The sequence below is a fragment of the Physeter macrocephalus genome, chromosome 21 (genome assembly GCF_002837175.3).
Source record: "Physeter macrocephalus isolate SW-GA chromosome 21, ASM283717v5, whole genome shotgun sequence".
Lineage (NCBI taxonomy): Eukaryota > Metazoa > Chordata > Mammalia > Artiodactyla > Physeteridae > Physeter > Physeter macrocephalus.
The window spans coordinates 110,695,278-110,717,230 of record NC_041234.1 but is presented as its reverse complement, the minus strand read 5'-3'; the positions used below and the strand labels follow the sequence as shown (position 1 = coordinate 110,717,230).

The window sequence follows — 21,953 nt, the reverse complement described above, 5'->3', positions numbered from 1 at the left end:
ATTAAAGATATTTTAAAATACAGAAAACATTTTAAAAACCATCTATTACTGTGTTATTACCATTAACAGTTTGGGATCTTTTCTCCCATTTTTTCTATGCATTTTTACACTGTTGAGCTAACATTGCATAATTTGCTTTTTAAATAACTTTCTTCCTCTTAGTTTAAAATATGTAAGACAGGAAACAAAAGTTCCACATAACTGTACTATCAGTTAACCCCAGATGACATTTTTTTAAAGTTATACGCATGAGTAGAAAACTCAGATGGTATAATAGTGCATCCTTCCACTGCACATATATCAATATATATGCTGTATAATATGCCAAAAGATCTTCTAATGTTTTCAATCATTTGAAATTACAAACTATGCTGTGTTGAATATTTTTATCACCACATATCACATAAAAATGGCTGGATAAGTTTTCACCAAATTTGCAGGATATGTTTAGAATAGTCTGACTCAAAATATAGGCTATTTGAAATACAGGAGCTTCACTTTTTGTGAAACTTCACTTCATAAAAACATGCTTCAAAGCAGCTATAGCAGAGGCCTCTATGACTGCTAATCAGGAAAGCACTGTCATATGTGTTAAGATGCCAAGGAGAAAAAATCAAACAGTGCTTAAAGAGAAGCCCCTTTTTGAAAGTCACAAAGGCAGATACTCCAAATTACAAGCACTGCTTTTCTATTGAATTATTTCTGAAATAGATAACTCGATGTTATGTGATCCAGAGTAACAACAGGGATAGTATTCATATTATGATCATTGATAATTAACTTGAGCAGTTCAGAAGAGGCCAGCTGAAAAATAATTGCCCATTGCCTGAAGATAATGAACAGCATGAAAAAGTGATGCAAAGCTGAATAGAGGTTACTAACTCCAAAGGATTAATGCAGGAAACAGAAGAAAACTTTAGAAAAAAAATCCTCGGTGATATTCAAGAAAATTTTGTATCCATAAAAGAGTAGAACAAGCTACTGCGATAAAAGGGTATAATTGTAAAGCAAACAGTTTATGAACATTATAAATATAATTGCCAGATTAAAAGAGAAAATACTGCCTCAAAATAAGGCCTAATAGCAGAAGGGACATAGCAAGAAATCAAATTAGATGTCTGGAAGATCCCATTAAAGCATTCTTTTAGAATATTTGGGGAGGGGTGGAAGGAGAGATAGGAAAGCTAAGAAAGAAAAGTTATGAGGTATGGAGAATAGATATAGGGGAGTCAAAGTCTTTCTAATAGAATTTCCAAATGGTGAAGAAAGGAGAGATGGGAAAACATAATTTAAGGAGTAACAGAAGATACACCTCCCTGAGCTGAAGACTATCGTTTTGAAGCAAAATACTGAAAAATAGCACACTATGGTATGTTGCTTGCAAGAATGACCACAATTTTCCCCCTCATTGTATCCGTGCCCCTTTGCAATGTGACTTTGAAGTTCCTCTCATCAAGGAGCACCTTGAATCTGACTTGGCCTTGTTGCTTGCCCAAGATATCCCACATTCCACTAATAGAATGTGGTGGAAGTAACATTGTGTTAGTTCCAAGCTGTATCTCAAGAGGCCTTGTGTGCTTCTACACTTGCTTGGAACCAACCCTCTGATTACTATGCGAACAAGCCCAGGCTACTCTCCTGGCAGGTAAGAAGTGATGTGGAGCAGACACAAGCCATCACTGCTGAAGCCTTCCTAGCACCCAGCTGACCTACCAGATTCTCACAGACACATGAGTGATCCCAGCTGAGACCAGAAGAACTGCCCAGCTGAGCTCAGGACAAATTGCCAACCCACAGACTTGAAAGAGCCAAAGGAACTACCTATGCAGATACCTGGTGGAACAGTATTTTAGGCAAGGGATCAGTGTGTGCAAAGGCCCTGGGGTGAGAGCATGCCTGCCATTTCTCAGGAAAAGCAAGGAGGTCAGTTTGGCTGGAGTGGAGTAAGTGATGGAGGGAGGGGTAGGAGATGAAATGAAAAGAGGAGTATGGTAAATTGTAAAAACGGCCACATATTATTCCCCTTTCTGTATCCTCACCCTTGCACTATGATATCACAGATCCTTCCCTCAAGAAGTAGATTCTGTATTTCCACTCCTTGTATCTGGGTTGGCCATGTGGCTTGCTTTGGCCAATGGGATATTAGCAAATATAATACAAGCAGAGGCTTGAAGAGCACTTGCATATAAAGGCTTGCTCTCCCGATGTTCCTGAAGCCCCTGACTGCCATGCAAGAAAATCCAGGCTATTCCCCTGGATTATGACACTCAGTCACTCTTGTCATCCGAGACAACGCCTAGTCAGCCCCGAGACATGTGAGGCCATTCACTATACCTGCAGATGCATGAGTGATTCCCGCAGAGATCAGAAAAGTTGCCCGGCTGAGCCCAGCCCAAATTGCCAAACCACAGAATCGTGAGCTCAATAAATAATTTAAGCCACAAAATGTTGAAGTGTTTTGTTATACAACAAAAGTTAATTGATGCACATACTTTAAATTATGAGAATAATGTGAAAATCATGGAAGATTTCAGAGAGAGGGAATAAAAGTTTAGCTGTAATAGCTGGCATTGAATTCTTTATCCATAATATGGAATATTATTAGACATTATGATAATGTTCATAGAGTTCTGAAAGGAAAGGATTTTGAACCTAAAATACCATTGCAAAGAAATAGGCTTTGGGGATACCAGAAAGCTATCATCACCTAGGGGCAGAGACTATTTCCTTTTTTTTCTTATTAACATATTCTGCAATTAAAAATTGTCTGCATTTAAGGTATATAATTTGATTATTTGATATGCATATACATTGTGAAATAATCACTCTAATAAAGCTGATTAACATTTCCATCACTTCAGATAGTTACCACTTTCTTTTTTCATTCATTTGTGTGAGTGTGTATGAGAATAGTTACGATCTACCTTCTTAGAATAGTCCAAGTATAGAGTAAAATATTGTTAATCATAGTCACATTGTTGTACATTATCCTCAGAATTTATTCATCTTGTATAACTGAACCTTTTCAGCCCTTGACCAAAGCGTCTCCATTTCTCCCTCCTCCAGCCCCTGGTAACCACCATTCTACTCTCTGCTTCTATGAGTTCAACTATTGGGCTGGCCAAAAAGTTCATTCCTGTTTTTCCGTAACATCTTACCGGAACGAACTTTTTGGCCAACTCAATATTTTAGATTCCACATGTAAGTGAGTATTCATCTTTATCTGGCTTATTTCACTTAGCGTAATGTCTTCCATATTCATCCAAGTTGTGGCAAATAGCAGGATTTCCTTCTTTTTAAAGTATGAATAATATTCCATTGTGTGTATACAGGCATGCTTGGAAGATATTTTGGGTTTGGCTTCAGCCCATCACAATAAAGTGAATATTGCAATAAAGCAAGTCACATGAAATTTTTAGTTTCCCAATGTATATAAAAGTTATGTTAACACTATAAACTATTACATGTGCAATAGCATTGTCTTAAAAAACAATGTACATACCTGAGTTTAAAAATACTTTATTGCTAAAAAATGCTAACCATCATCTGAGTCTTCAGCAAATCATGATATTTTTGCCAGTAGAGGGTCTCACCTTGATGTTGGGGGCTGCTGACTGATCAGGGTTATGGTTGCCAAAGGCTGGGGTGGCCATGGCACTTTCTTAAAATAAAACAACAATGAAGTTTGCTGTATTGATTGACACTTCCTCTCACAAACAGTTTCTCTGTAGCATGCAATGCTATTTGATAGCATTTTACACACAGTAGAACTTCTTTCAAAATTGGAGTCAATCCTTTTTATGTCCTGCCACTGCTTTATCAACTAAGTTGATGGCATATTCTAAATCCTGTGTTGCCATTTCAACAATCTTCACAGCTTCTTCACCAGGAGTAGTTCCATCTCAAGAAACCACTTTCTTTGCTCATCCTTAAGAAGCAACTCCTCATCCCTTAAAGTTTTATCATGAGATTGCAGCAATCCCATCACACCTTCAGCCTCCACTTCTAATTCTAACAGTTCTCTTGCTATTTCCACCACAAATGCAGTTACTGCCTCCACTGAAGTCTTGAACCCCACAGAGTCATCCATGAGGGTTGGAATCAACTTCTTCCAGGCTCCTGTGTTTGTTGATATTTTGACCTGTTCACATGAATCACAAATGTTCTTAATGGCATCTAGAATGGTGAATCCTTTCCAAAAGTGTTTCAATTTACTTTGCCCGGATCCATTAGAGGAATCACTATGTATGGGCAGCTATAGCCTTACAAAATGTATTTCTTTTTTTTTGAATTTTATTTTATTTTTTTATACAGCAGATTCTTATTAGTCATCAATTTAACACACATCAGTGTATACATGTCAATCCCAATCACCCAATTCATCACACCACCACCCCCAAAAATGTATTTCTTAAATTGTGACTTGAAGGTCAAGACTTATCCTTGATCCATAGGCTGCAGAATGGATGCTGTGTTAGCTGACATGAAAACAACATGAATCTCATTGTACATCTCCATTAGAACTCTTGGGTGACCAGGTGCTTTGTCAGCGAGAAGTAATATTTTGAAAGGAATCTTTTATTCTCAGCAATAGGTCTCAACAGTGACCTTAAAATATTCGGTAAATCATGTTGTAAACAGATGTGCTGTCATCCAGGCTTTGTTGTTCCATTTATAGAGTACAGGCAGAGTAGATTTAGCATAATTCTTAAGGGCCCTAGGATTTTCAGAATGGTAATTGAGCACTCGCTTCAACTGAAAATCACAAGCTACATTAGCCTCAAACAAGAGAGTCAGCCTTGTCCTTTGAAGCTTTGAAGCCAGGCATTGACTTCTCCTCTCTAGTTATGAAAGTCCTAGATGGCATCTTCTTCTAATAGAAGGCTATTTCATCTATTGAAAATCTGTTGTTTCGTGTAGCCACCTTCATTAATTACCTTAGCTAGATTTTCTGGGTAACTTGCTGCAGCTTCTACATCAGAAAATGCTGCTTCACTTTGCACTTTTAAGTTATGGAGATGGCTTTTTTCCTTAAGCCTCATGAACCAACCTCTGCTAGCTTCAAACTTTTCCTCTGCAGCTTCCTCACCTCTCTCAGCCTTCATAGAATTGAAGAGTTAGGGCCTTGCTCTGGATTAGGTAAGGTTATGACTGGTTTGATCTTCTATCCAGATCCCTAAAACTTTCTCCATATCAGCAATGAGGCTGTTTTTCTTTCTTATCATTTGTGTGTTCACTGGAGTAGCGCTTTTCATTTCCTTCAAGAACTTTTCTTTTGCATTCACAACTTGGCTACCTGTTTGGTGCAAGAGGCTTAGCTTTTGGCCTATCTCAGCTTTCAACATGCTTTCCTCACTAAGCTTAATTATTTCTAGCTTTTGATTTAAAGTGAGAGACTTGTGACTCTTCCTTTCACTTGAACACTTAGCGGTCATTGTAGGAATTGGCATAATTAATTGGCATAATTTCAATATTGTATCTCAGGGAATAGGGAGGCCTGAGAAGAGGGAAAGAGATGGTGGAAACAGCTGTTCAGTGGAAGAGTCAAAACACACACATTTATTGATTAAATTCACTATCTTATTTGGGCACAGTTTGTGACACCCCAAAACAATGACAATAGTAACATCAAAAGTCACTGATCACAGATCACCATAACAAATATAATAAAAATGAAAAAGTTTGAAATATTGCAAGAGTTACCAAAATGTGACACAGAGACACGAAGTGAACAAATGCTGTTGGAAAAATGGCACTGATAGATTTGCTTGATGCAGGGTTGTCACAAACCTTCAATTTGTAAAAAAACACAATATCTGTGAAGCGCAATAACATGATGTATGCCTGTAATTCACATTTCATTCATTTTAAAACTTAATAAAGATTAATGAGAAAATGGTTAAATGTTTGAAATAGAACACACACACACACACACACACACACACACACACACACACACACCACTACATTTTCTTTATCCATTTGTTCATCAATGGACACTTAGGTTGTTTCCATATCTTGGTTATTGTGAATGATGCTGAAATGAATGTGGGAGCTTAGATATCCTTTTGAGATCCTGATTCCATTTCCTTTGGATATATACCCAGAAGTGGGGTTACTAGGTCATATGGTAGTGCTATTTTTAATTTTTTGAGAAAACTCCATGCTGTAGTGGCTACATCATTTTGCATTTCAACCAACAGTGTACAAGGGTTCCTTTTTCTCCACATCCTCACCAACACTTGTTGTCTTTTGTCTTTCAGTAATAGCCACTCTAGCAAGAATGAAGTGTTATTCCATTATGGATTTGATTTCCCTGATGACTAGTGGTGCTGAGAAACTTTTCATGTATTTGTGGGCCATTTGTATGTCTTCTTTTGAGAAATATCTATTCATGTCTTTGCTCATTTTTCATTGAGTTATTTGCTGTTTTGTTTTTGCTGTTGAGTTGTATGTGTTTCTTATACATTTTAGATATTAACCCCTTATCAAATACATGATTTACAAATATTTTCTCCCATTCCATAGGTTGCCTTTTCACTCCATTGATTGTTTTGTTTGCTGTGCAGAAGCTTTTTAGTTTAATATAATCCCATTCTTTGATTTTTGCTTTTGTTGCCAGTGCTTTTCCTGTCATATACAAAATATCCTTCCCCAGACCAATGTCAAGGAACTTCTACCCTAAATTTTCTTCTAGGAGTTTTATGGTTTCAGGTCTTACATTTAAATCTTTAATCCTTTTAGAGTTGATCTTTGTATATAGTGTGAGATACTAATATGTATTCTTCTGCTCTAAATGGAAAGTTCTGTATTTGTCAGTTAGGCTCATTTGGTCTAGAGCTCAAGTCAGCTGTTTCTTTATTGATTTTCTGTCTGTATTTTCTATCCATTATTGTAAATTGGGGTGTTGAAGTCTTTTGCTTTTATTTATTGCTCTCAATTTTTGCCTTCAAATTTGTCAGTATTTGCTTTATATATTTAAGTGTTCTGATGTTGGATGCATATACATTTATAACTGTTATATCTTCCTGTTGAATCACCTTTTTAATCATTATATAATGACTTTCTCTGTTTCTAGAGATAGTTTTAGACTTAAAGTCTATTTTGCATGATATAAATTTAGCCACCGCTGCTTTCTTATGGTCACCATTTGTATGAAATATCTTTTTCCACCCCTTCACTCTCAGCTTATGTATTTAATTCTAAAGTGACTCTCTTGTAGGTAGCATATGACTAGATCATGTTTACTTATCCATTCATCCATTCTATACCTTTTGTTTGGTAAGTTTAATCTGTTTACATTGAAGGTAATTATTGGTAAGTGAGAACTTACTGTTGCCATTTTGTTAATTATTTTATGTTTATCTTGCAGTTGTTTTGTTCCTCTCTTTCAGCTTCTTTATTGTACTTCTTTTTTGTACTCTGGAGCTCTCCTAAAGGTATTCTCATTCGCATGTAGTTCACTGTTTTTGTTGTTTTTGTGAGAGGGATGAGTGTTGGGACCTCCTAGTTTGCCGTCTTGCAACAGGACAGAGACAATTTTCAGTAACTCACCAGGACAGAGACATAAAGGCAGAGACAATTTTCAGTAATTCAGGGATTCTATTTGAATATATTCTCTGAAATGGAAACATCCATTCATGAGGGCTTTACCCTCATAACCTAATCGCCTTCCAAAGGCCCCATCTCCAAATACCTGCACCTTGGGGATTAGGTTTCAACATATGAGTTTGGAGGGGGACACAAACATCCAGTCGATAACACCCTGTAACTTGCTTTGGCCAATAGAATGTGTCAGAGGGATGATGTGCCAGTTCCATCTCTAGGCATCAAAAGGCTTAGTCCTTCTAAATCCTTTCCTGGATCCCTGCCACGTCTTGAAAACAAGACTGCTGAAGAACAAGAAAATGTGGAACAAACCCCAGTTGTCCCAGCTGAGGTCATCCTAGGGCAGCATAAGGCTAGAGACCCCAAATATGTAAGAGCACAGTGAAGAGCTCATCCACAGCTGATAGCCACCATTAATACACTCCCTATATCCATACCTGCTGCAATGTGACTTTGCAGTTCTTCCCATTAAAAGGTGGAGTTTATTTCCCCACACCGTGAATCTGGGATCCATTGCAACTCCCTTTGGCCAGCTGAATGTGGCAGAAGTGATAATGTGTCAGTTCCATCTACAGGCCTCAATAGGACTTGCACACTTCTATTCTCCTTCTTGGAAGTTTGCCATGCTGTGAGAACATACTTGGGCTAGTCTGATGGAGAAGGAAACGCCATGTAAATGGGCAACTGATTATTCTAACAAATTCCCAAATATGAAAGAGAACCCAGCCAAGATCAGCAGAGCTGCTTCCTAACTTACCCATAGCTGACTGCAGACACATAAGTGAGTCTAGCAAAGATAAGAAGGCATGCCCAGCTAACTCATAGGCTCATGATAATAAAAGATTATCAACTTAAGCCACTGTATTTTGAAGTAGTTTGTTATACCACAATAAGGAAGCAATACAGGCCCTATCAGCAAAGTAACCCAGAAAAGAGTGACTTTGTATATCTTTTCTGTAGTGATCAAGTTACCACTGAACTCAAAATCGGGCTTACTGAAATGAGACATCTTAATCCATGTTGATCTTTGCACTAAAACTTTAAATAGCTGTTTTGTCCTTGTTTTAATAAGAAACCATGTAAAGAATGTCACTACTTGGATTAGTGGGAATCAGGGGAGGGTGAGAAAAAGGAGGGTAAGTAAATGTGACTTGGACATAAAATTGCAATTGAAGTTTGCTATCTTAATTTTCTGGCATTTTATGTTTTGGTGCTTATAGTAAACAAACAAAATTGTGAATTATACAGGAGTACAGAAATAAGCCCACTTGAACTTTCTGGATAAAATTTAAGTCTGATGATTTTTTATATTGGCTACATTTTCTGATATTCTTACTTGCTATTTGCAAAGATGCACTGGTACAGTACTGAGATAATAAATATCTGTATTTATCTAAAAGCCTTTAAGAAACTGGAGCTCAACATTAGAGCTGCCTGCAACAACAGAAAAACACTAGTTCCCGTAAAAATAAAGCATTAATGATAACTTTTAGACAACTGCTTGATAATCTATTTGAGCTATTCATGTCCCACACTTCTGGATTCCTTTGGTGGGGGTGGAGATTTTTCTTTTCAGATCACTGGAGATGGAGATGGAGATTGTCTGGAGCTACACAAATTGTGGCCTTTTTTTTTAACATCTTTATTGGAGCTGGTAGTATATATATATGTCCATGCCACTCTCTCACTTTGTCACAGCTTACGCTTCCCCCTCCCCATATCCTCAAGTCCATGCACTAGTAGGTTTGCGTCTTTATTCCTGTCCTGCCCCTAGGTTCTTCAGAACCTTTTTTTTTTTAGATCCCATGTATATGTGTTAGCATACGGTATTTGTTTTTCCTCTTTCTGACTTACTTCACTCTGTATGACAGTCTCTAGGTCCATCCACCTCACTACAAATAATTCAATTTCGTTTCTTTTTATGGCTGAGTAATATTCCATTGTATACATGTGAATTGTGGTCTTTTCAAAGAAATATAAGGCTTCCAGTGCTGTCATTTGAACTCATCGTTTTATAACACCTATCATGGTATAATAAAGCCAGTAGAAAAGGAAAAAAAATTAGTAGCTTAAAAACACAACTGAAAAATTGGATTAATAAGCCCTCATTAAACCAGATAAAAAGAAACAGTGGATTAAAAGCAATAACATGAACTTGGGTGTATTTTGGAAAAAAAGTAATATTTTTGATTCATCATGAAAGTGAATAGTAGCCACCATGCTACTGTGTTCTACCCCAAGCAGTCATGTGAAACTATTTCCACTCTTAGCATCCTGAGTTTGGTCTCTTAGTTTTTCTATAAAAAGGAACTGGGGTCCTTAGATAGTAGCACACTTTAAAATCAGCCTGAAACATCCTGTTCCTGGAGGAAGCAAGGACACTTTCAAAGGTGTCTGAGTTGTGGCATAAGAGTCAGTGTAAAGTCATCACCACTGGTCTATGAAAATTTGAACATTAAAAAAGTGATTTTGGTCTCCTGGAACCAATGGAGTCTGTGAACGGCCAAATGTCCATGACAATACTCACCAGGGATGACATAAAATAAGCAGGCAATACAAAATGCAAATATGATCACAATCCTCAGACAAACTCTGTATTAGAACCATCTGAGTCTGGATATTAAATTGAATCTGTGGGCTTTCTCACCTGCTGGGGACTTGGGGGCAGATATAGCATGAACACCCGAGCTCGTCCTCATTTTTCACGTTGCTCATGAGGATGGAAACTTTCTGATGCTGAGCTTGGTTCAAAATGGAGGCACCAATTTTGCTGTGTTCTTCAGGAATGACATTAAGACCCACGTATAAAAAGGTGGTTGCTGTAGTGAGTTTAGACATGTCAGGACCTGTGTGGACTTTTGCACCTATATGTTCCTGGTGATCTAGGTACCCAAGAGAATCTTGGTTGCGATATGAAAAAGCTGAGACTTTATACCACACTCCAGGGAGGGAAAATGTGTTTTATTCACTAAAAATGAGAAATGCATGCAAGAAGGGAGACGACTTGGTGCTAACAATGGTAACCAGGAAAACATATTGTCTCAATAATTACTGGTAATGTGGTTATGAAATTAAGTCAACTATTAAGTTAAAGTCATAAAGTAAAAAGAGCATAGTGTAAACAACCAAAAATATTTTGAAGTCTAGAAAAGGGGCAGTGGTTCATCAAGAATTCAGCTTTGTTGATCCAGAGAACACCACATCATGAGGATAGCATTGCTTACAGCTGTACTCCCTTCTAGGAACTTTGGGGGCAGAGTGATCTGGAGGAAGTCGTAAGGGAAATAAAAGTACAAAGTATGCTAAAGACCTTGTCTTTTGGAGTGGGAGCACTGTAGATGAATGATTATTTCTTGGCATTGATAAGAAAATGTTTCCTCAGTGCCTAGAGATTTGGGGCCCCATTCCCAGCTCCATTCTGGGGAAGGAAGGGTCACACTGACTGAAATGGAAGCAAAGGCTCTGTTGAGGAATCAGGCCTGGAGCAGCTGACAGAAACTTCCAGAGGAGCTTAAGGTCATGGACTAAATGCTGACATGCCCCCAAATAACTCTCAAGGAAATGAGAGACTGACTATCCTCTGTTAGAGAGGATCCAGAAACTACAGAAACTGGGGAAAGGTTTACATTGATGTTGTCCTGCACTGTTATTAAGGAAGAACTGTAAAGAAACCTTTGTTTTGGGTGAGGGGTTAATATCAATCTCAATGTTAAAGCATTTTAGGACACTGTCAAAATTGTCCCTCTTCAATAGACATCAAATGCTTTAAGGTTTCCTGGCCAAAAATGAAGTCTGTTCCCATAGTTTTGTGACCAGAATGTTGCATCCCTGAAGACGTAGGTCTTCCCTAATGGAAAACTATCATGACAGAAAAATAACTTATCTTCTAAGACAGGTATCTACACTCTTTGTGGTTGGGTAGGACTCCAAGAAAACATAGGGAAAAAGTAGGGAACAAAATAATTGAAAGTGAAGGAAGGAACAAATGCTGATTTATAAAGGAGTGAGGAAACCAGCCTGCCTGGAATAGATGGTCCATGGTCAAGTAGAGAACAGGAACGGTTATGGTTATAGGGATAAGGTCATGGAGGACTTGGATGTCAGGTGTAGGAGTTTAGATTTAGTTAGGAATTGAGTTATATGGAGAAAGTTATATTTTAAGGAGATGATCTGGTAGCAGTATACAAGATGGACAGGTATAGTGAGAGACTGAGAGGCTTGTGGAAGGATATAAAATCTAGATGATGAGAGTCTGAGCAAGGAGAATGAGACTGGTAAGGAATGAGCAAATACTGGACACATTTAAAAGCAGATGCTTTTTTTTATTACAAAAGTATTATATGCTCACCTTAAACATATTTTTAACAATATAAAAATACATGAACTAAAACATGTATATATCAGTGCAACCACTCTTAGAAGCTATATTTCAAACTCCTAAACCACTATATAGGAAAAAGGAGGAAACACACTTCGACAAATCTAGGAAGAAGAAAAAAAACAAACAAAAATTAATTGACAGAATTATTAATAAATATTTTACAGTTGTAATCTATGTAAAGGGTTTAATTATGACTTAAGAGGCAGACATTCTCAGATGAAGTTTAAAAAAAATTGCATCACATGCTGTTTTGAAAAGATACACCTAAAACAAAACACAAAAATGTTGAAAATATGGGAGTGGATAAAGATACACCAGACAAATGCTAACAAAAATCAAGTGGGGGGGGAAGAAATGTAAGGCAAAAAGCATTAAATGGGTTAAAGAAGGTTTCTTTATGTTGTGAATTAACACAATGCAATAAGAAAATCATGAAATTTAACACAATGAAAAAGAAGTTCAAATATGTAAAACAGAAAAGGTTAAAAATAGGAGGCTGTGATAAAACAACAGTGGGAGATTTTACATACTTTTATCTGAAAAATTAGATCAAGCAGTTAAAAAGGGAAAATCTAAATAACAATTAACAAGTTTGATTTAATATGTAGAAATATGATATAATATTACCAAACAAAAAGAAAATACACATTTGCTTTAATTGCCATGATTTGAAAAAGGTAAGGAGGCACTGCTCTAGGGACTTATTAATACAGAGATTTATATTCTAAATGAAATATCAATATAGTCAAAACATCACTACCAAGTCAGTTTTATTCCAAGAATGCAAGAATAGATCAACATTAGGAAATCTATTAGTGTAATTAATACATTAATGGATTAAAAAGAATAACAATATTATCACCTTGGCAGATACCAGGAAAGGTCTTTGATAACATTCTATATCCGTTCCTGACAAAACTATAAGTCAATCAGGAATAAAGACCAGAAGGGCATTTCCATAACTTGAAAAAGGGTATCTATCAGAAACAATGGCAATAATCATATTTTAGAGTGAAACAATGAGTTATTTCTATTAAGGTCAAAAACAAGAGAAGGATGCCTACTCTTTATTAAGCCATATAAATCTGCACTGTCTTGGAAGTCATAAGATCTTTACCAATGTGCTAAAAACGAATAAAATTAGATGTAAGCATTAGCAAGGAAAAGACAAATGTTTCATTATTTACTGCTGACATGATTGCATATCTAAGAATTCAAGATAACTAACTGGAAAACCCCCCACAGAACTGAGTTTAATATGATGCCTGTATACAAGATAAATGCAAAACTCTATATTGTAAAGATGCCAATTTTAACACATTACTCGAAAGGTCCAAGGCACTTCCAGGGATTTTTTTTGTTTTACAGAAGTTGATGAGTTGATTCTAAAATTTGTCTGGAAAAAGAAAATGTACAAAAACAGCCAAGTAAATTCTAGGAAAAAAAAGAATAATGAAGGGGGGACAGATTTCAAAAATATATTACAATGCTACAATAATTAAAGCAGTGAGGTACTAGCTCAGTAATAGACAAAAATTGAATAGAAAAGAAACATAAGCAGCATACCCACAGAGAGAATTCCAAATCAGTGCAGATATAATTCAATCAATAAATAAGTTGGGAAGACTAGCTATCTCTTCTGAAAAAATAAACATATTTTCCTACTTTCCACCATACACAACATATATGGATTAAAGCACTAAGTTATAAAAATATATAAACTAGTAGAGGAAAATAATTTGGGGTACAGAAGCCTACCTAAATCTAAGACAAAAACCAAGAAACTGTAAACAACAGATTACAATGTTTGCCTTTTTACATAATTAAAATCTATGTCAAATACCATCATAAATAAACTTTTAAAAAGACAAATGACAGACATTGACAGCATATAGCAGACAAAAGGATACCAGCTCTAATATCCAGAGACCTCCTACAAATCAAGAAGGAAAAAAGGCAAATGACTCGACAGAAAAAATAGGCAAAGGATATGAACAAGCAATCTCCCACAGAAGAAATACAAGTAGCTAATAAATATACTAAACGGTGCTTAACTTCACTGGCGATTAAGGAAAAATAAAGGAATGAGATTCGATTTTTCATCCAAATGCTGACAAAAATTAAAAAGAATAGTAGTGTCCAGCATGCTGGGAGGCAATTTAGCTCAAACCCTTTGATCTATCAATTACACTTCTAAGGTACTGGCCTATGAAAATACTTCTAAATGTGCAAAAGATAGATTCAAAAGACCATTTTTTATAGCATTATCTGTAATAGTTAGGAAAAAAAAACTTAACTACCTAAAGATGTATCATGTGGAAAGAGTTGAATAAAGTATATAGCACACCCTACTATAGAATTCTACTAGCTGTTACAATGACTTTCTATTGACCTGGGGATGAGAGGTATGGGTTGATCAAGTTGTAGATAGAATAACATGCATAGGATAATTTTGTTTTGTAAGACATACAATCATTAAATAGTCAATGATATGTTTTTAGTTATAGAATGAATACCCACCCACCCACCCACCCACCCATCAAATCTGAGCACTAGAATACTGACAATAACTTCCACCTACTTCTATGATCCCCTCCTATTCCAACCCCCTTTCCTCAGCCCCAGTGGCCATTATCCTGAAGTTTTCCTTGCTATTCCTTTGATTTCTAATAAAATATTTTTAATCCCAAATATATATATACACCTAAATAATATAGCCTTCAGTTTTACTTGTTTTTGAATAATAAAAAAAGAATATCCTATTATATGTAGTCTTCTGGGACGTGATACCTTAATTTAACATGATAGAAGTAAAATCTACCCATATTATTATTATTATTTACCTGTAGTGCCTTCATTTCTCTGCTGTATAATATTCCATTGTGTAAATATACCACAATCCTTTTTGGACTTTCACTACTAATACTTTAGTGTATATTCTACCAGTCATTTTTCTGAAGACATTTATATAGTTTTCTTTCTACAAAATTGGAATATTATACATACTTTCATGTGACCTGTTTCTCTCACTACTGAGATCTTGTGAACATATTCCCATTTCAGTAAATATTCTTCTGAATATTAAATGGCTGCATAATATGTCATCATATTGTTGCAACATAATTTTAGTTAACCACCCCCAACTGTCAGACATTCAGATTGCTTTTAATTTTTTTGCTATGATAAGCAATATGGATGCATATACCCTTTGACTCAGCAACTCTCCTTTTCAGAATTTACCCTAAGTAATATCTGAACATTTATGCACACAGTCATGTACAGGGTTACCACGTGGGACAACACAGTTTGTGTTCTGCACAACTTACACAATGTATGTGCTCATCACAGCAGTTTTTAGAATACAAAACAAATTGGAAAGAATTTAATGCCCACCAGTAGGAGACCAAGTAAATAAGTTATGTATTAAGATTATAATACAGATGCATGTTTACTGACATGAAGAGATGTTTACAATTTATTAAGTGGAAAAAATAGGATAAAAGGCAGTATGATTCCATTTTGTAAAAGAAAATAAACATACATAGAGTGTGGAAGAGCATATACACCAAAAATTTTACAGTGTTTGTCTGAGTACTGAGTTTATTTTTTTAATTTTTTCACTTTGCTTACTTACATTTTGAAGTGTTTTCAACAGTAAAACTTGATTACATGTATAATAAAAAGATGACTAAATGATGAATTTTATGCACAATCATTTAAATATTTTTCCTGAATATAAAATACTTTCACACTGTAAGAACTTTCACAGAAAATAAGAACATAGAGAAGTAAACAAAAATCACACATAATCTTACCCACCTAGAGATAATTAGTTCACAATCTCCAATGTGTTTATTTCTAGTCATTTTTCTCTGATTATATATATTTAAAATAATTGCAACCATACTCCATATAATCTTATATGCTGATTTCTCATTTAACATTATATAATATGAACATACCATAAATATTTTAATAGAAGAATAGTCTATCACATGGAAATAGCACATTTACTTAATCATGCCCTTTAAGTTAGACCCTTAGGTTTTTCTGTTTTTCACTACACCAAATAACTATGGGAGGAATATCTTTGTGCATGAATTATCCATATTTTAGATCATTTCCTTGAGTAAATTTATTGAAGTGAAAATACTAAGTCAAAGAGTACCAACATTTTCATATACCTTGATATATATTGCCAAAACTGTATTTACTATATATTTTAGGGCAGCATGGAGAAGTAGAAAAAAAAAGTCAAAATATGTGGATCCCATGCCCGTCTTTAGTACTTGCTGTTTAACCTCTAGTTAGGTAAAGGTGATAGAAAAACATCTGTCTTAGCTTAGTCACAAGGTTATTTTGATAATCAAATAAGAAAATAGATCCTCCAGCAACCATATATGTTACTTTCTCAGGAATGCTTTTCTTAACTTTCTGGACTCTTACACCATCCTATACTTAATTTTCCTTCATGGCTTTACAACAACTGATAAATAATTGTTCAATTATTTGTACTTTGTCTGTTTCCCCCAAATGATTTTAAGCTCCATTAAAATATGCCTGTCACACAGTTGACGCTCAATAAATATTTGTTGAATGAAAGAATGAATGGATGGATGGAGATGGATGAATGAAGTGACAGCACTTTGTAAACTAAATCATTAGACATTTATTTGGAAGGTATTTCAATTATTATTATTATTCACTTGTATAGATGATTCTAGATCTTTAGAGGTCCCTTGCCTAACCATAATTTCATTAGGTAGCATTAATGCTTGCCATGCCAGCCAGAGGCACAGGTAGCAACGTTGCTGGAAGCACCTGGTAGGAGCTGAGACTTGGAGAACCAAGTAGTTAGTTCTCTAGGTCACCAAGCTGGGAGTTAAGGAGTTGGAGTTACCATTAATCAAACACAAGGCAGTGGTCAGGAATCCAGGATGTCAGTGATATTTGAAGAAGCAGGTGGATCCTGGAGGTCAGAAACAAACTAATGGTAAATGGTCTAGATAGCAAGGTGCAAACTGAAGAATGGATTAAAGTAGATGGGACAGTTTAATTCCAGGCATCAGTGCTCAAAGCATGGAGTTATGAATATGATTCTAAAGCAAAGGGTACTTGAATTCAGTGCTCCGTTGTGTTATTTCTGCCCAAACTGAAAATGATATCAGAAATGTTTGTGCCTAGTTCCATATACATGAGCAAGGAAATGATAGTAGCTAGTTGAGGAATGAGATTTGAGGAACACAAATAGGTTCTGATAAGGTGATAGGATAAAGTGAGACCATTTATATATAAGATCTTATAATAGTTTACACATAAAATGGAAGCAATCAAGCTTCGGATCCTCTAATTCTCATCTTGATTTTCAATAGCAGATATTATGGCATAATGGATAGGGTCATAGACTCTGGAAACAGGCTAGCTGTGTTCAAATCCCAGTGCTGTACTTTATTAGTTGTGTTCTTTGGACAAGTTACTTCACCTCTGTGTGCTAGTTTCCTCATCTGTAAAACAGGGATGAGAGTATCTACCTCAATGAGTTCTTGTGAAGATTAAATGAGTTGATGCATGTAAGGACCTTAGAACAGTGCCTGGACATAGTAAATGCTATGTTAATGTTATTATTATTATTATTTATGTCTCATAAGACCAAACAACAAAAATTGATGTTATAAAAAAATGGATAAATACACTGTATGTCAGCTTTATCTAAAATAATAAAGTCTCTAAACAGGAATTTTTCTCATTAAAATAAGAATTTGACTTGTACCTAAACAGAGTTGACTGTATAAAATATATGAGCATTAGTAAATTAGCAAAATTTATCACAGCAATCCCATCTATGTGTTTATTCTATTGAAGTTGTTTTATGAACACTATCTTTAAAAGTTGTAAAGAATGAATGCACATTTCCTAGTAGCAAAAACACTATTAAGCTGAAGTACAGTTGATCCATAAGATCTGGTCTATACGAAGGAATGCCCTATTCAATTTATTGAAGCTAATTCTACTAGAAGCAGAAATATTTACGTTGGAAGGCTTGTCTATGGAAAAATCTGAACATGGAAAGGCTCGAACTTGGGAAGACTAATTTTGAAAACGTCTGGACCTGGGGAAAGGTCAGAAGGCCTGGACTATGGAACATGTTAAAATACCTGGATATCGTAGACACTGGAAGACCTGAATGTTAGAAGACCGGTACACTGGAGACGTTGGAAGACGTGGATATTGAGCCTGCTTTTGGAAGACTGAGTAGTTGTTTGGAAGACATGGAGATGCTGGAAGACGTGGAGATGTTGGAAGACGTGGAGATGCTGGAAGACACAGAGATGCTGGAAGACGAGCAGATGCTGGAAGCCCTGGAGATGCTGGAAGACCTGGAGATGTAGGAAGACATGGATTTTCTGGAAGACGTGGTGTTTTTGGAAGACGTGGATTTTCTGGAAGACACCCCTTTGTTGGAAGACATGGATTTTCCGGAAGACGCACCTTTTTTGGAAGACGTGAATTTTCTGGAAGACGCACCTTTGTTGGAAGACGTGGATTTTCTGGAAGACATGGCTTTGTCGGAAGACGTGGATTTTCTGGAAGATGCCGCTTTGTTGGAAGACGTGGATTTTCTGGAAGACGCACCTTTGTTGGAAGACATGGATTTTCTGGAAGACGTGGATTTTCTGGAAGACATGGGTAGGCTGGAAGACATGAATTTGATGGAAGACACAGTTTTGTTGGAAGACAAGGATTTGCTGGAAGACGTGGATTGTCTGGAAGCCATGGATTTGATGGAAGACATGGATTTTTCTGGAAGACTTGGATAGGCTGGAAGACCTGGAGGTCACTGGAAGACATGGATTTCCTGGAAGACATGGCTTTTCTGGAAGACATGGATTTTCAGGAAGACCCGAATTGTCCGGAAGACCTGGATTATTTGGAAGACATAGATTTGCTGGAAGACTTGGAAGTTACTGGAAGACATGAATTTTCTGGAAGACGTTAATCTCTAGGAAGACATAAGTTTGCTGGAAGACCTGAATTTAGTGGAAGACATGAATTTTCTGGAAGACGTGGCTTTATTGGAAGACCTGGATTTAGTGGAAGACATAGATTTTGTCTGGAAGATGTAGATTGATTGGAAGACTGGATTTGGTGGAAGACATGGATTTTTCTGGAAGATCTGGATTTGATGGAAGACGTAGGTTTTTCTGGAAGACGTGGACTGAGAGGAAGACCTGGATTTCTTTCTGGAAGACATGGATTGACTGGAAGACTTGGATTTTTATGGAAGACGTAAATTAGCTGGAAGACTTGGATTTGGTGGAAGACATAGATTTTTCTGGAAGATGTGGATTGGCTGGAAGACTTGAAATTGTTGGAAGACATGGATTTTCCTGGAAGATATGGATTTTGTGGAAGACATGGATTGTCTGGAAGACGTGGAGTTTCTGGAAGACTGGGTTAGCTGGAAGACCTTGATGTTGTTGGAAGACTTGGAATTAGTTGGAAGACTTGGATTTGCTGGAAGACTTGGAGTCGTTGGAAGACCTTGACACTGGCGCCATTGGAAACCCTGGACATTGGAGACATTGGAAGCACAGGATGTTGGAGACATTGGAAGACTTAGATTTTGAGGACATTCGTTATTCTGGACATTGGAGACTTTGGAGGCCCTGAGTGTTGGAATTAATGGATATGGAAGCCATGAATACTGGAAGCCCTGAACACTAGAGACATGGCAAGTCCTGTACCTTGGAAGCCCTAAACATTGGAAGGTATGGACAGTAGAAGACCTAGACATTTAGAAATCTTAAATCAGAATCCCTGGATATTGGGAGACACTAGAAAACCTGGATACTGACATATTCATGTTAAAAGACATAGAATTTGGAAGATGTACTTTTCATGATGTTGGAAGTCAAGAGTGTTGGCAGCCCTGAACATTAGGACAACTGGACACTAAAAGATCGGGATATTAAGAGAGACCTAGTTATTCAGACACTGGGGATGTTGGAACACCTGAATGTTAGAAGAGCAGGCTCTTGGAGATATGGAAAGACTTGGGCATTAGAGGAACTTGTGATGACAAGACATTGTAAAATCAGGATTTAGAAGATACTATAAATTGTAGGAACTGAATTATTTATGTGCTGGAAGATATTAGAAGAGCTAGACTTGGACACAATGAAATAAATGGACTCTAGAAGACCTGTAGCTAGGAGGCATTGGAGGATTGGGAACATAGAAAAATTGGAAGTTAGAACTCTGGCCCCTGAAAAGACAAGACCTGGAACTTGAAGACTGATTTTTTGAGTTATTAGAAGACCCAGACTTTTAATGACTCTGATATTGAGGAGACTAAAAACATTAGCACTGGAGATGCTGCAAGCCAGAGAGTAGAAGACATGGATATTGTAACATTTAGAAGATCTGGCAATTGGAGATATCGGAAGCTATGTAGCTCAGAAGACCTGATATTAGAGACACTGAAGAATTGAAAGGCCTAATCTTAGAGCTATTGGAAGGTCATGTTGAAAAATCTTGGCAATGTTGAAAGACTATCGTATTAGGACCTGATGTAACATTAAAAGACATAATAAGGCTACTCAGTCTTTAGGACTATGGCATCTCTTTCACTAAAAAGTAAAACACAGAGAAAGGACTTCTTAGGAAGGTGACAAAGAGGAAGCAGGGAAATTCAATTAAAAGTGAGTAGTTTCAGTGGGTTGGAACCTACTTCATAGTCTCAATGAACTGGGATTCTGGGGGGTTATTGGTTGACAGCATGAGGAATGAGGAATTATCAAAGAATAAGCAACAACATGGCAGGGGAACTACTTGACTTTAGGTCAGGGGTCAGCAAAAGTTTTCTGTAAAGGATCAGATAGTAAATATTTAAGGTTTTGCAGGCCATATGGTTTCTGTTGCAACTACTCAGCTCTGCCATTGTAGTGCAGCCTTAGACAATACGTAAATGAGTTGAGCCAGATTTGGCCCACGGGCCTTAGTTTGCCAGGTCCAGCTCTAGATGCCAAATCTAGGGAATGGTAAACTTAACTACTTCCAGGCTAGCATTCACATGCAAAAGAATGGATAGAGCAATCTGAAGCCCAATGGTAAATAAAGATAGTATTTATGTGATGATATTCTGAGATGAAGCTGGCAAGAACCTAAGAATGTAGTTTAGATCTCCAATTAATTGTTTCAGGGCCCTAAACAAGGAGATTTGTATTCAGAGCCAAAATTAAGTGGGTAGCGTTCAAGGCCCCTGGCCAGGGGGATAAGGTTCAGTGAGGATGCCCTAATTTAGTAGGTTGGAAGCTTAGGAAGAAACTCACAAAAAATTTTTTTTTAAAAAAAAGAAGAAACTCACCCCTACAGACTGGGGTTATCCTGCCAAGACTAAGCACCACTCACCCAAAGAGAGAGAGAGTCCCCAGCCAGTGAGAGACAAGAAGCCAGTGGCAAAGCCTTCATTCTATGTCCCATGTTCTTGTCATCATACCACTGCCAAATAATCAAAAGCCAGCTCTAGGTGTTTGCAATGGTGGAGAACAGGAAGGAGATTACAGCTTGGTAGGCTCATCTCAGGCACTCTGGCTTCAGATAATCTGATTTCTGATCTTACCCATCCAAGACTGACAAGCTGAAGAGATCAGGATTGAGCTATAGGCCAGGAAGATCTTTAGTACTTAGATAGGGCTGAGGAAGAGAGGGACTATCACATATATTGCATAAAAGAGAACACTGGTAGATAAAACTGGTTAAGGTACACTGGGATTAGGCCTGGACTTAAAGGTTAAATAATGGAATATATAGACAATGGGCAGCTATTGATGATCTTTGAACAAGAAAGTACCAGAATCAGAATTGTGCATAAGGAAAGTTAGTTAAGCAGCAAGATGCTGAATGCCAAAGACAACTAGATAAATATACTAGAACACCAAAGACTCCAAATTAAAACACTTAA

General features: G+C 36.7%; 1 protein-coding gene and 2 pseudogenes across 1 annotated transcript; 2 read left to right on the top strand and 1 right to left on the bottom strand.

Annotated features, from left to right (window-relative positions):
* Positions 1 to 3,562: 3,562 nt before the first annotated feature.
* On the bottom strand, positions 3,563 to 5,435 carry LOC112066123 (tigger transposable element-derived protein 1-like; annotated as a pseudogene).
* Positions 5,436 to 7,789: 2,354 nt separating this feature from the next.
* On the top strand, positions 7,790 to 18,930 carry LOC112066122 (cerebellar degeneration related 1). The gene is given in 4 exon segments (XM_055081612.1): positions 7,790 to 7,978; positions 18,184 to 18,640; positions 18,643 to 18,751; positions 18,798 to 18,930. Coding segments are annotated over 4 exon segments (888 nt in total).
* A 15-nt stretch (positions 18,931 to 18,945) lies between these two features.
* LOC129391714 (cerebellar degeneration-related antigen 1-like) lies at positions 18,946 to 19,610 on the top strand (annotated as a pseudogene).
* The last annotated feature ends 2,343 nt before the right edge of the window (positions 19,611 to 21,953 follow it).